Here is a 13962-nt window from a genome sequence, read left to right on the forward strand (position 1 = left end):
ATTTGCTTCTTATTGAGAGTGATGAATCATATTTAAGCCGAAATTATTTCCAGGAGATCTATGTCCCCTATTTTATTTGTTTATTCATTAACTATGATGAACAAAACTGTTGTGTGTACCATGTCCAGTCACATTCTCTGACAGTATCTGTCATCACAGCATCAGATGAATTCTACCCAGTTCAGACAACCCTCTCCTTAACGGAACACCATCAGTGTCTGTAGATCAGATGGCTGATCTCCCCAGTCAGTTTAAAAGGATGATCAGGCTCCATGGGCCTTTGGTCGACTTGAATCCTACCCATTATTTGCTCTCTGGAGCTTAGTGACTTCTCCCTAAAGCCAATTGGTTTACGCCTGATTGACTAGGGGCCTGCACAGTGATCGCAGTACATAAAGGTTGGTAGAACTATAGCCATGTGGATATTTTCAATATTTACAAATATCATAAATGCACTTTCTGCACTTTTAAAGGCAAAAAACAATAAGTGTGATTTGTTTTAAATAAGTTTTGAATACTGTTACGATGAAGAGCTGACTGTTATTATTTTCATCTCATTAGTCATAAAGATATGTGAGAATGTTTTTTTTAAATCAGCTGCTGCACAAACCTGTGCCTATCCTCCCTTTCATCTCTAACATATGTAGCGTGCTTTGTATATTTTTTGTATGTGTTTTCTCACGATTCACAACTCTTTTAAATAGCGAGCACACGCGTGTGGTCTTTCACCACTGCTTTGCGGTTACTTCTACAGCTCTCTACTCGTTTTTAAAGTCCAGTCTACATGTCAAGTATCCATACCGATGCAGGGATGGCCAAAAACCGATACACAATCCTGTGCCCCCATTGTTGGCGTTATTTCATTGACTGTTGGAGGAGAAGGGAGTCACTAATACTAGAAAGTGAAAGAGAGAAGCCCCGGCAACCACGATGTTGGTTATATTTGTGCAAAGGCTATCAGTGAATGACGAGGATTAGGACGAGTTAAGGAGATTATGTCACACATTCACCATTCACACACCCCACCAGCCACCCACACACACGCACACACATCGTATTACACGTGCACTCAGAAATATCTGAAAGTCTCATTGATTCGTGGTAATAACAATCCAGCCTTTTAATAGTTAATTAAGGAGATGTTTTTAATAAACATTTAATCCTAATTCGTTTCGAAATAAAAAGATGTGTGTAAGCAATCTCCTAAAAATACAAGGAATTTGGAAAATAGTCCCCACTAAAAGTAAAAAAAAAAAAAAACACAATATGCAGCAGTAAACTTCCGACTCAGGGCCAAAAGCACACTATGTGTCCCTTCAGAAAAATCAAAGGAATACTATAAAGATTTCTGGGCGAGCTTGTTAGGCTCCAGCAATAGCTGTGGAGCTAAAGGGCAGGTTGAAAGACGTAACAATGGCTAATTGCAATTAAGTACGCCTCTCCGCCTCGCCCCTGTCCGCTTAAATCGACACTTTGTGCGTCCATATGGCCCTCGGTGTACCGTGGGAATGAACACAATTAAAAACAGAATATGGATTTCTGGAGTTACTCGGCGAAAGCGCAGCAAGCTGTCAAGGTCATGGTGTCAGTGAGCGGGCCCTGCAGCCCGCTGTCTGACCCCGACACCGTCAGACCGGGACAGAACCGTCTGACTGCAGGAGCAGTGCTGCAGGAGGAGACCTAACTGAATACATGGGTGTGTTTCTCTGAATGCATTGGAGCTTAAGAGCTTAAGGAATTAAATCGCCAGCAGCCTATTATTAATAAAAACATCATCATTAATAATTTTGCTTTCACTGGCATTCACCTATGATGTATTTTTTTTCTCTATCTGAATGTTTTTAAGTGTTACTGAAGAATAAAACTCAAATTTAATCTAAATAAGGACCTAAAAGTCAGTTGAAGTAAAGATACTGAATATTTGAGCAGTGCAGTGAAATTAAGATTTTATGCAAATGTATGCTATAATACAACCTAAACAGAAATACAACTCCTATCCATTTATTTAGTCTTGGTTATACGTAATTAAAATTAAGTAATGAAATGAAAATGAGTGTTGATGTAAGCAAGTAGTACTGTCCCATGACTTAAGCACTTGTTGTTTTGTCAAAGTTTTAATAACGGTATAACAGTAATAATTAGCAGTAATTTACAGTCTCTTTACGATAAAAATAGAAATTCCAAGATCCCAGCGCTCATACTGAAATCCTATATCAATGCAAACATCTGTATGGAATGGGTGCTCATCTAAGGGTTAAATCGGTGCGTATTTCTGAACTGAATACTGACATTTAAGTGCAGTTATTTTGTTTGGGACATTGTGTGGTTTTACAATATGTACATATTAATTTTTTTGTAAAACTGATTGTACTTATTAAAAAATTGTCAATAATCGATCAAAAGATTGTTTGAGCTACCTTTAGTATTATCACTGCATTTTTTTTTAATTAATTAAGTGGCAGAAAATGATTTATGTATGGTTATCGAAAAACGTGGAAAAAAAGGTCCAAAAACTTGGGGTGCCTAAGATTTTTGACCTCGTCAATGAAAAAGTAATATACTAAATCAATGTTGCATTTATCAAAAAATAAATAAATAAAAACAAAATCCAGCTAATGAGTTATAAATACAAACAGTGATCATTAATCAATTGATGGTTAACCCTTTGAAAGGCTGCTGACCAGGACAAAAGCTTGCTTAAACATCTGCAACACGTTTAAGAACGGTGTGAAACTCAAAATGGTTTTAAAACGAGCCGTGAACAGAAAAACACTGTGTAGGCCCAGGTAGAACAGCCCTGCTATCCCCGAGAAGAAGAAAAAAAACAGTGAGAAACAGAAAGTAGAAAAGCTGATATACTCTTAATTCAATATCACCTCTTTCACATCCTTGAGATTTTTTTTATGCTTTAATTGAACAAATAACACATTAGTATGAGTACATCATTGTATATATTTGACGGTCGTACACCGACATGAGTCTTGTGCGCCTCAGCACTCCTCCTTGAATCTTGAGGACTACATGTGGATCCAGGAACATGTGTTTTTGTGCTCGTGCAGAAAATGAGGAGCACTTCACTGTTTATGGTCGGAGCAAGCTCACCCAGCCTGTTTATATGAATAAGCCCTTATAATATGAGATCTGCTATTTAGAGAAAGCTTCTTGACCTCCGTCCAGTCTGTGTGCTGTTTAGACAATGTTTTTTTTTTTTTTGCCCCGGGGATATGTAATTTGTTTTATTCATTACGGGTTAGGATGGGCTTGCTTACAATCCCCCTTTTCTTGTCAGCATAGCTGTGCAAAGCTTAAACGAATACAATAATTAAACGAAAGCACATTTAATTATTGCAGAAAATACGCATGCAACATGTGTTTTGTTGCTTCTGCAATGGCTCTGGATCCCTAATCAAGGCACTCCACTTGCACACACATGTTCAGCCACACACACTCCCCTCACACGCCAGTGACGTCAGGCTGGAGTTTGGAGTAGAAAGCCAAGTGGATGAAGGAAGTGTAGATCTCCACCCTCCAGCCTCCCCCTGGCACTTCTCATAAATATTACCGAGGCTTGTTGAGGGGGAACTCGCACCACAAAGTCACACAGCGTCCCGGTTTTAACACGCTTTCACCTGTCACATTACCCGAAAACTTTGCTTTTTTGCATTTCCCCCGCGGGCTTTGGCACCGTCTGATGTGCTCCGGGCAGTGGATTTTTTTCTCCCCACACCTCCAACTTTCTGCACCGGCTGCCGCGCTCCAGGCTCCCGGGGCTCCCGCTGCCCTGCCCGGCTGCTGCTGCTGCTGCAACACCGTCCCCTCGACCACGCGTGTCGAGGGCGAAAAGTGCTGAAAACAGTTTTAAAACCCTCATTTTGATTCGGGACTGCTGATCAGAGATTTGTAAAGTTTTTGTCCATTTGGGCTTTAACTTGACGACCCTGTCGCTGCCGGTGAACTCTCCGATAAAGTGCTACAGTTTCACTTATAATTTCTATCAGAAAGACGAAGAGAACGAGGACCTTTTTTTATACAAACTCTTTAAAACACGGAGGATCCATGATGAGCAAACCCACTGGCTCCACAAGTGGCTGTTTGGATATTCTGAGTGTCAAGTCAAGTAAGTTTCGCTCATCTCTGCGATGGTCCAGAGAAATAAGTTGTCTGTAACAAACCTTTAACATAATAACTTCTGCATGTTTCCCAAACATCAGAATTTCTCTGTTGCAATTAATTCCCGTGGTCCTAAAAATAACTATACTGGTACCATTTGAGGTGAATAAAACTAGTTTGTTTCTTATTCAAGTTGCAATGCGTAAACTTCCACATGGCTTTTTAAAGCGCAAAATAGAAAATAGATTTCCTATTGAATATCAATTTTTCTAAAACAACTGTATTTGTTAAGATAAAGAGACAAAGATAGAAAAATACGCCGTGATCGTGCACATATTCCTCTTCAAGAGCCCCACTTGCCTCCCAAGTGATGCCACTTGTTGCCTGTAATTTAATGTCTAGCAGCGTCTTAACAGACGTAATAAGGCAATAAACAGAACATATTTCATCATTGGTCATTTGAATTTGAATTTATAGGATCAATTAATAATTTCTGTGAGTCTTAACAAATTCAAGTTGATTTTCTAAATCAACTTGAATTTGGTACTTACTTACAAGAATCTGCAAATTAATGGCGCGCAAATGCGCTCAATAATTTCAATTAAATACGATATTTTCTTTTGCTTTTCTAGCACATTATAACGACTTTTCCACCCTAAAAGTGTATCATATTATATACTTGGAAGTCAAATTGAACTCTGACCATAATAGGGGCCTACAGTAAGCTCTTGTCGTCTAAAGATAAGAGCTTTTATCCAAATATTTCTTAACCCGTGTGGATTATTTTTATAGAAACGTTTAAATGAATCTTGTCACACTGTTGCTCCTGTACGTCTTTATCGTCAACTGTCTTAAATAACCCTATATGATAGAAATAGGGATAAAACAGCTCACACTGCAACATAATCGTCACTGACGTAGCCGCAGTGGATGTTCAGCAGACAGTTTCCTCTTCTCAGTAAAATCTCATTTCCGAATTTCCACTTCTTTTTAGCAGTTTTTCATCTTGATGGTGATTACGTTAATAGAATATGCCATAAACCTTCAAGCAATTACTGCACACAATGGAGACGCACAGGACCCCCACAGCGGGAAGTTAAATACAGTTCCCCCCTTTCACAACAAAATTCTGTCTCGTTTTATTTAATTGTCAACATCCGCTGATTGATATTTGCTCCGAGCTTTTAACATTGTACATTTCGTTCATCTTTAAGCTCATGACATCACATTTAAATTGGACTAACTGTATTATCTTTTGTTCTTTCTTTTTTGTGATCCATATAAAATTCCAAAGTCAAGATAATATTGAAAAAGAAAAGATCTGCAGTTTATCGTGATCTTTTAGTCACTGAAGTTACTACAGACAAATTGCTGCTGGGATGAGACAATGTGCCAGTTTGCGCTCATGAATAAATTCTCATAAATTATAAATGCCAGATTAAAAAATATTATTATGGAGCATGAAAACGGTTGTGGCCTATACAGTTAAATAGCCTACACGGCCTTCTGATTCTGAATAAACAGCCAATTGAAGTCCTATAACTCAACTCTCCCCTGAAGTCATTGTTTTTGCTGCTGAGTAGTTATTCCCATGCTACCCTTTTTGACGGGTCACTGGTGAATCAATGAGCAGGTGGCAAAACGTCAGTGTAATTACATAGACGGCTTTTCCCTCCAGAATGAAAAAAGACTCCCTCATATGCATACAAATATAGTTCTTTTTAAGAGATTTGAATACAAAATCTTCACAAAAAAATCACTTTTTTTCATCTACTCCAGGGTCGATTTACATACACTTCATTTGAGTTGGTGAAACGAGTTGGTGCGCATTATTCTCGTGGTGCAGTGTCACTCCCTAATCCTGGGGCCTATAGACCTGCGGGATAAAGCAGCTGTCGAGTTCCATTATGAAGTGGACTTGGCAGCTTGTCGAGATCCAGGCAGTCAGACGAGATTCAATGGGGGAAAATCATTAAGTTAACACTTTCCCCTAATGTCTCCATTGTGAGACGTCGGGCCATTGTTTTAGAAAGCTCAGATATGACGCTTCCCACCAGACTTTATTTCTGAAATGTGCATAGTGAATTCCCATGGTCATGGTCGGATGAGTTGCGGGGCGTTGTCCAGTGTGTGTGTGTGTGTGTGTGTGTGTGTGTGTGTGTGTGTGTGTGTGTGTGTGTGTGTGTGTGTGTGTGTGTGTGTGTGTGTGTGTGTGTGTGTGTGTGTGTGTGTGTGTGTGTGTGTGTGTGTGTGTGTGTGGCTATCGGACAAATACGTTTTTTGTTGGACAGTCTGCGCGTAAAACTTAGTTATCTTTTTTCTTTCTTGTTTTTTAAATGTACTGTACATCTACAGGTTCAGTTCAAGCAATGTATCCGATGTGAAACTCTCTTCATAACTATATTTGCATCAACTATGGGACTTAAAGCCACACTGATCAATGTTGCATGAATATATTCACATAACATTGATAGCCCACTTAATTTGCCATCAGATGTATTAGTTTAAAACTGAATTGATAGCCTCCGTTAACCCCACAACTCAGCGAGTGTGCTATAAGTGACAATTTGGCCTCTCCCAGGTCGGATTCTGGACATCCCATGCAAAGTGTGCGGAGATCGCAGCTCAGGGAAGCACTACGGTGTGTACGCCTGTGACGGCTGCTCGGGGTTCTTCAAGAGGAGCATCCGCAGAAACCGGACCTACGTTTGTAAATCTGGCTCACAGGTGAGGCCACCTGGGACTTTATACGAGTACTTATACAGAACTGATTTTTACACGAAACTAAACTGGGGAAGGGAGTGGGTGGTAGCAATTTGCATCAGCGTACTCACTTTCCTCTTTCCGACCATATAGACCTATTAAAGTTTTGGATTAGAATGCAAGTAAGTTGATCGAAGATGCTGTCGCAAAATCTGATTGTTTTTAATACTCATCAAGTAATCGAAACAGCTTCTGTTGAATTTGAATTCCCCTCTGCAGCCAGTGAGCCTTTAGTTTTCATCCAAAAACGTGACTTTACGCATTTTACGCACAAATTTCTCTTTGCCTTTCTTTAGTCCTCTCTCGCACTTTCTTTCCTTCTCTGGCGCTGTTTAAAGTCTTGCTTGATGGGGCTAATTGTTTCATTGCCTAGAGCATTAAGTACACGAGCTAAACACCGCGCTGCTGTAATGGAACAGGTGTAATCCAATCTAATGTGATGATTCGAAGGCAGAGATTTAGGCGGCATGCAGAGGGCGGGATGAGTAGCCTACTTATCCTGCGGGATGAAGTCGCAGCGGAGCCGCAGGGGAGCAGGCCCACGACCACTAGATAATAGCACGATCTTTTACCTGGAGATTGGCCTCCCAGGGGAGTAATGGCAATAATAAGAGCAATAATAGCTCTGTCAGAGCTCTAAACCGAAGCTGTAACACTCCATCCCCATTCTCACCCTCCTCTCTCCCTCTCCCTCTCTGTGTTTGTGCAGGGGGGTTGTCCCGTGGACAAAACTCACAGGAACCAATGCCGAGCGTGCCGTTTGAAAAAGTGTCTGGAAGTGAACATGAATAAAGACGGTAAATTGGCTTAATTGAATTATCACTTTGACTGTAGAAACGCCATGCTGTGGCGTTTGAATTTGAGGTAAGCGTCTCGAATGGGATAGTTTATTAAGGCTGTTAATCAAAGCTCCAAACAACACGATAATTACCTGCCATTTGCTTCTTTTAAAAAAGATGGATATTATTTGCAATCAGTTGGAGCGCTGATATAGAAAAAATCCTGCTAACTGTTTTTTTTTCTAACATGTTAGAAAAAAAAACAGTTAACGGGATTTTGACAATATTTTCGACAATGTGAATGCTGAGCATTCACATTGCCAGTTTTGTTTTGTTTAGTTTAGTTTATTTGTTTTCACATATAAAAAACATTTGTAACACAATATAAAAGTAGAAAGAAATGTGAAGGAGAAAGCCTAAAAACCCTCCAGGGGCTTGAGAAGTGGCTTTCTCCATTTACATACATCCAGAGCATACGAAAGCAGATACAATTTATAAAAAATGGGGGGCAGTAAAACTAAATACAGAAACATTAAACAAAAATCAATAAAAATGATAAGATTGGGTACACCTGGTTAAGTTGGAAGACCGTATGGGAAGTATTTATTGTTTAAAAGAGTTGATTTTAGAGCTTTTTTTAATTGATTGGATGAGAATTGCCATAGGTATGAAGGTAATGAGTTCCATATTTTTGATCCTCTGAAACCAATATTAAACTGATATTGTGATGTGCGAGTCTTTGGGCGTCTGAGGTGATTAGAGCTGCGTGTTGGATAGGTATACTTGTGAGTTCTGATTAAAAATATTATGGAAAAAGTTCTGGCTATGGTGAAGCAAAACAAAGTGCAGTCACTGTAAAGGAAATGCATATGAGCTGCAGAGGTGAGCTGATTCCTTCACTGTGTGCGCCTGGTGTCCGCAGCTGTTCAGCATGAGAGGGGGCCCCGCACGTCCACCATCCGCAAACAGGTCGCGCTGTATTTCCGGGGCCACAAAGAAGTGAACGGCTCCTCGACCCATTTCCCGGGATCCTCGCTGCCCGGGCCTCCCTTCTTCACCACCGTCTCGCAGCTGGAGCCTCACAACCTGGAGATGAGTTCAGTGGCCACCACGCCGGAAAGACAGACCATCGTGGGTCTGGCGCAACCCACCCCTAAGGTAGGATCACTTGAGATGTATTCAAGGCGGTTACTCCCTGTGATTTATTTCCATTTGTCTCCTAATTTAAGACTTAAAAGCAAGGGCGTAGGTTTGGTCTCAACATAGGGACGATATAACAGCATGACCTGCATGTACACTTTTTGCTGGGGACGGGACATTAATAAGACCAAACAGGTGAATGGGGGTCAGGGCTACATTTGTCACGAATATGAACCTAATTAATTGATAGGCTAAATGATCAATGCAAAATAAATCTGTATCACTTATACTAACTTTCATGTGTATTGGTTCACCTGATACACAGTTCGATTCAAACCTTTGTTTTCAAGAACTACTAAAGAAACATTTTGAAAACTTCCAGAATATTCCAGGATGCAATTTAAATTGCAATATTTGAACATAACTTAAATTATATTAACATACACAATAAATACAAACTTATTAATAATCTCTTAACTACTACTTAACCTATATATGGAACTACATGTTAGCCTACATTGTCCTTCACCACAAGAGTAATACATTGCTTTAAAATAATTCACTTAATAACTGTAGTCTCAATTTTATCCTTACAACATTTGGGAAGACAATCTAAATTACCTATATCTGAACTCATTATATAATGCAAATAAGGTTGCTTAAAAGTTGGTGGGGACATTTTGAGCCTCCTGAAAAGTTGGTAGTGTTATGTCCCTACCGTCCCTATGCAAACCTATACGCCCTTGCTTAAAAGTTAGGTGCAACTTTCCAGTGCAGAGGGTTTCTGCACTGGAAAGTAAACAAACGCTACTTTGATGATAATTGTTAATGTATGCTGAACTATTTCAAATTCTTTTTTAAACTCATTTTTATTTAAATGATCAGAAGACATGCCCTTAAGAGGCAAGTTTTTTATACAGGGGTTTGTATTACTCCCTTTCCAAATGTTATTATAGGATTGCATGTTTTTGTAGGGGTTAGAAGTTGACATTCTTGTCCCTATTTCGCGTCCTTTAAGAACCACAAATCCGCCAATTAGATTTTTCACTGTAAATCCCCACAAGCAACACTAATGATTATAAAATCAGGTGCTGGAGCTTGGAATTCGACCTTTGTTGTTCCCTCTTCTCTGAACTGTGCTTCATTGAAACATAAATTGACGCGTGGCTGCTGTGATTGTGTCGATGACGCAGTATCCCCACGAGGTGACTGGCACCCCCATGTACCTGTACGAGGTGGCAACGGAATCCGTGTGTGAGTCTGCGGCGCGCCTCCTCTTCATGAGCATCAAGTGGGCCAAAAGTGTGCCGGCCTTCTCCACCCTTCCCTTATCTGACCAGGTACAGTTGGATTCATGGGGTGAAAGAGGGGGGGGGGGTTCTTTCAAATAATTTTAGGGGATTTTAGCGTTGTGTTGTTTTGAAGATATTTGGGGGATTATCATTTTAGTTATTGTTGAATTATGTCAGACCAGACTGATGGGACCATTTTAAAGCTCAACAGCACGTTTTTATTCTATTCAATGATGTTCAAACATGCAAAAAAATAATGGTGAAATGACCTATTCGCAGCTGATTCTGTTGGAGGATGCATGGAGGGAACTGTTTGTTCTGGGCATCGCGCAGTGGGCCATTCCTGTGGACTCATCTACTCTTCTGGCCGTTTCTGGTGTGTAACCCTAAACAGTGTTGAGAACAGAAACCCCAAATGCGCTGCAGATGCAAATGCAAATGTGTCACTGTCTGAGCACTGAGTGGTGACCAGAGGTGGACAGAGTACTCGACCCCAGTACTTGAGTAAGAGTACAAATACTACTGGTCAAAATTTACTCCGTTACAAGTAGCTCAGTCAAAATATTACTCGAGTAAGAGTAGAAAAGTACTTGCTTTTAAAGGTACTTAAGTATCCAAAAGTAAATGCTTTTAAATTTACTTTAAGTAAAAGTAAGAGTAAGAGTAAGAGTACATTTCTTATTTTCCACATCAGTAAATTACTATATTTTTTCTAAATTAATTTAAGGATCTTTTAACTCTTGTTTCTGAGAATTAACTCTTTGAAACCAGCTGCACTGATGTGCTGCTTTTAGAACCACAATGTTATATAAAACCTGCAGAAACACCAAAAACAAATCAAATGAATGAAATGAGTTTATTAACAATCATGAACTGAAACCAAATGAACCTGCACCATCCAACTAAGTCTGGATCCCCCTCAAAGACCACTGCTTTACAAAAAAAGCAGGCGCATCGTTGCGGCTCTGTCTTGACAAACGCAGGCTACTTTGGCGGTATCGTTTTGAGGAGGCTTGACGTATTTCCGCTTTACGTACATCCCAGTGGAGAGCGTGCACTGTGATAGGTCTCCTCCTTTGACAAAAACAGCTTGTGTCCAATAGGATTTTAGGGAAGAAGAAAAGAGCAGACCTGAAAGTAACGAGTACTTTTCAGCCTTCCTAGAAATTTACTCGAGTAAAAGTAAAAATATTTGTGTTGGAAATGTATTCAAGTAAGAGTAATAAGTACCAAAGAAATCTAATACTCAAGTAAAGTACAAATCCTCTGGATATGTACTTAAGTACAGTACTCAAGTAAATTTACTCCGTTACTGTCCACCACTGGTTGTGACTCGTTTTTGTCTTAACAGGAATGAACACAGAAAACACTGAGGCTCAGCGGATGAGCAAGATCATGTCTGAGATTCAAGCCCTTCAAGAGGTGGTCACCAGATTCAGACAGATGCGTCTGGACGCAACAGAGTTCGCGTGTTTGAAATGTATCGTGACATTCAAAGCAGGTGAGTGAACCCGAGTATCTCACACGTGGTCACCAAGATCTATCAGGCTTTATAACCTGTTACTGAGGCACTTCAGTGCCCTCGAGCACATTGAAGTTATTCGGCTGCAGAAAACATGACTATATGTCCTACCTTACAGTTCCCACGCAAGGCAGCTCTGAATTAAGAGGTTTCCGCAACGCCAGCGCCATCGCTGCACTACAAGACGAGGCCCAGCTCACTCTCAACAGTTACATACACACCAGGTAAGAGACAAGTTCGGGTACCTCCTCAAATATAACCCATATACACCTCTGTGGTCATTTTTACAAATGCGTAAAGTTAAGAGTGCAGTTTGGTTCATACCTGTCAAGTTTTTGATTTAAAAATACGGGACATTTTCCGCCAACCGAGGTCCAGTATCTTACATTATAAGACAGATTTACGAGAAATGTAAAATAATTCCCTGTCAACCACTTACAGACTGCTATTATGTGCTCAGAATCTGATAGTTCTACCTTTGTTGACACTGAAATGCTGTGGACATTCCAATTCCTATAATAGAGCCTAAATAAAAACACAAAAAGTGAATTAAAGCACATTTATTTATTTTAAATATTTTCAGTTTATATACACATTGATTGTCTTCAAGTGAAACATTTAAATTTTCTTTTAATTGGTCATTTTCACTCATGTGGCTCTCTGGTATTCATGACTGACATGGGTCCTTCCCCCGTGAGAGACACTAAAAACGCAGTTACACATCTTTCAGAGCGGGTAACTGAGCCCCGTCCTTCTCCTCTTTAGGAAAGTAAATTCGGTTTCCCATTTTTAGAGATATTTACACGAAGTCTTTGCTTTTTGGGGGCAGAAATGCCTTCTCTCTCATTACCAGGGGTGGAAAGTAACAAATTACATTTACTCACGTTACTGTAATTGAGTACTTTTTATGAGTAATTAGTAATTTTCTAAGTAGTATTTGAAATATGTAATTTTTACTTTTACTCGAGTACATTTTGACTTGACTTGACTTTGAACTGCCACCCAGGCTACAGCAAGGGGCAGTTGTCGCGAGATCAGTGTTACATCGGTTTGCGGTTTAGAAATTATTATATTATAAAACGGGAAATTTACGGGAAACATATTAATACGGGACGAAGGCGGGAAAGAGGAGTAAAATACAGTAGTTCCCTGGCCAAAACGAGAACTTGACAGGTATGGTTTGGTTAGGTGGGCTGCAGAAGTGTGGGTAAATAAAGTGGATTGAAAGTGCAGCGCTGTGTTTCAGGTACCCCACTCAGCCCTGTCGCTTCGGGAAGCTGCTCCTGCTCCTGCCGGCGCTGCGCTCAGTCAGCCCGTCCACGATAGAGGAGGTGTTCTTCAAAAAGACCATCGGAAACGTGCCCATCACCAGGCTCCTCTCCGACATGTACAAGTCCAGCGATATATGAACTCTCGCCAACTGTCCACGCACGCAGTGGAAGGGACTCGTAGCAGGTGCAACCGTGGGTTGATTTTTCTTTTTCTTTCTTCATCTGAACACAGTATCTCTCGGGCGGTCTTAGTATAGCCTGAAACAAAGACTGCAACACATCCGGATCACCACTTAGCCTGTTTTAACAGTCGCACTAGTTAAGGATTAGGCATGTAGGTACCTTGCATTCATTATAGACTGCTGTATTCAAAACCGCGGTTTCTGAAATGCTGCCTTATCAGACTCTCAGAGCACCTGCCAAGTCCATCTGACAGAGAAAATATTGCATATCACTGTTTATCAACTGTCAGTAAGACCAATGAGCTTGACGACCAATTCTAATGGCTGTGTTCAATCCCAATGGAGGAAACCAAAAAACTGACTACGCATGCGCAGTAGCGGGGCGTAGGTGTCGCTGTTCCTCGGTCCAGTGCTGAAACCAAACGCACGGAGCAGCGATGAAGAGGTGCCAGTGTGTACAAATATTAATCCGAGGATGGTGTTCGTATTTCAGTGGCCACTGTCCAATTTGTGTTGGTGTTTGAGGCGCAGCATTAAGCATTTTTTGAAGTGGACTTTGTGAAGTTAGACACTAACACCCGTTAAAAAAATAATATTCAGCACTTGGAAATGTTTTTGTTGACTGTGATGTTTTTATCTGTTGTAAATATATGGAGTTATAACCATTTAGAGTTGTAACAAAGAGAATAAAAGATGATGAATTCAATGGTTTTCAAATCACCTCCATAAAGCAAAGCATGTTTATATTTCATAACACTGTTGGTCGTCTCACATCAAGTTGATTTATTATTATAAAGAACAGTTTCAAAAGATTTCCAAGTTGATAAGGATATAACACATGGCAAATAATCAGGAAAATATGACTTGTTTATTTAATGTAAGATTCCCTGGTGCCAAGAGTTA

At 40.2% G+C, this 13962-nt stretch overlaps 1 protein-coding gene across 1 annotated transcript; it reads left to right on the forward strand.

Moving 5' to 3' along the window:
• Positions 1-3587: 3587 nt before the first annotated feature.
• On the forward strand, positions 3588-13765 carry nr2e1 (nuclear receptor subfamily 2, group E, member 1). The gene is made up of 9 exons (XM_061746586.1): positions 3588-4117; positions 6692-6837; positions 7583-7670; positions 8575-8810; positions 9986-10132; positions 10364-10460; positions 11436-11585; positions 11725-11830; positions 12853-13765. Exons 1-9 carry the CDS (start codon positions 4057-4059, stop codon positions 13013-13015), a joined length of 1194 nt encoding a protein of 397 aa, XP_061602570.1. The 5' UTR covers positions 3588-4056; the 3' UTR covers positions 13016-13765.
• Positions 13766-13962: the final 197 nt, after the last annotated feature.

The sequence above is a fragment of the Cololabis saira genome, chromosome 18, assembly GCF_033807715.1.
Source record: "Cololabis saira isolate AMF1-May2022 chromosome 18, fColSai1.1, whole genome shotgun sequence".
NCBI lineage: Eukaryota > Metazoa > Chordata > Actinopteri > Beloniformes > Belonidae > Cololabis > Cololabis saira.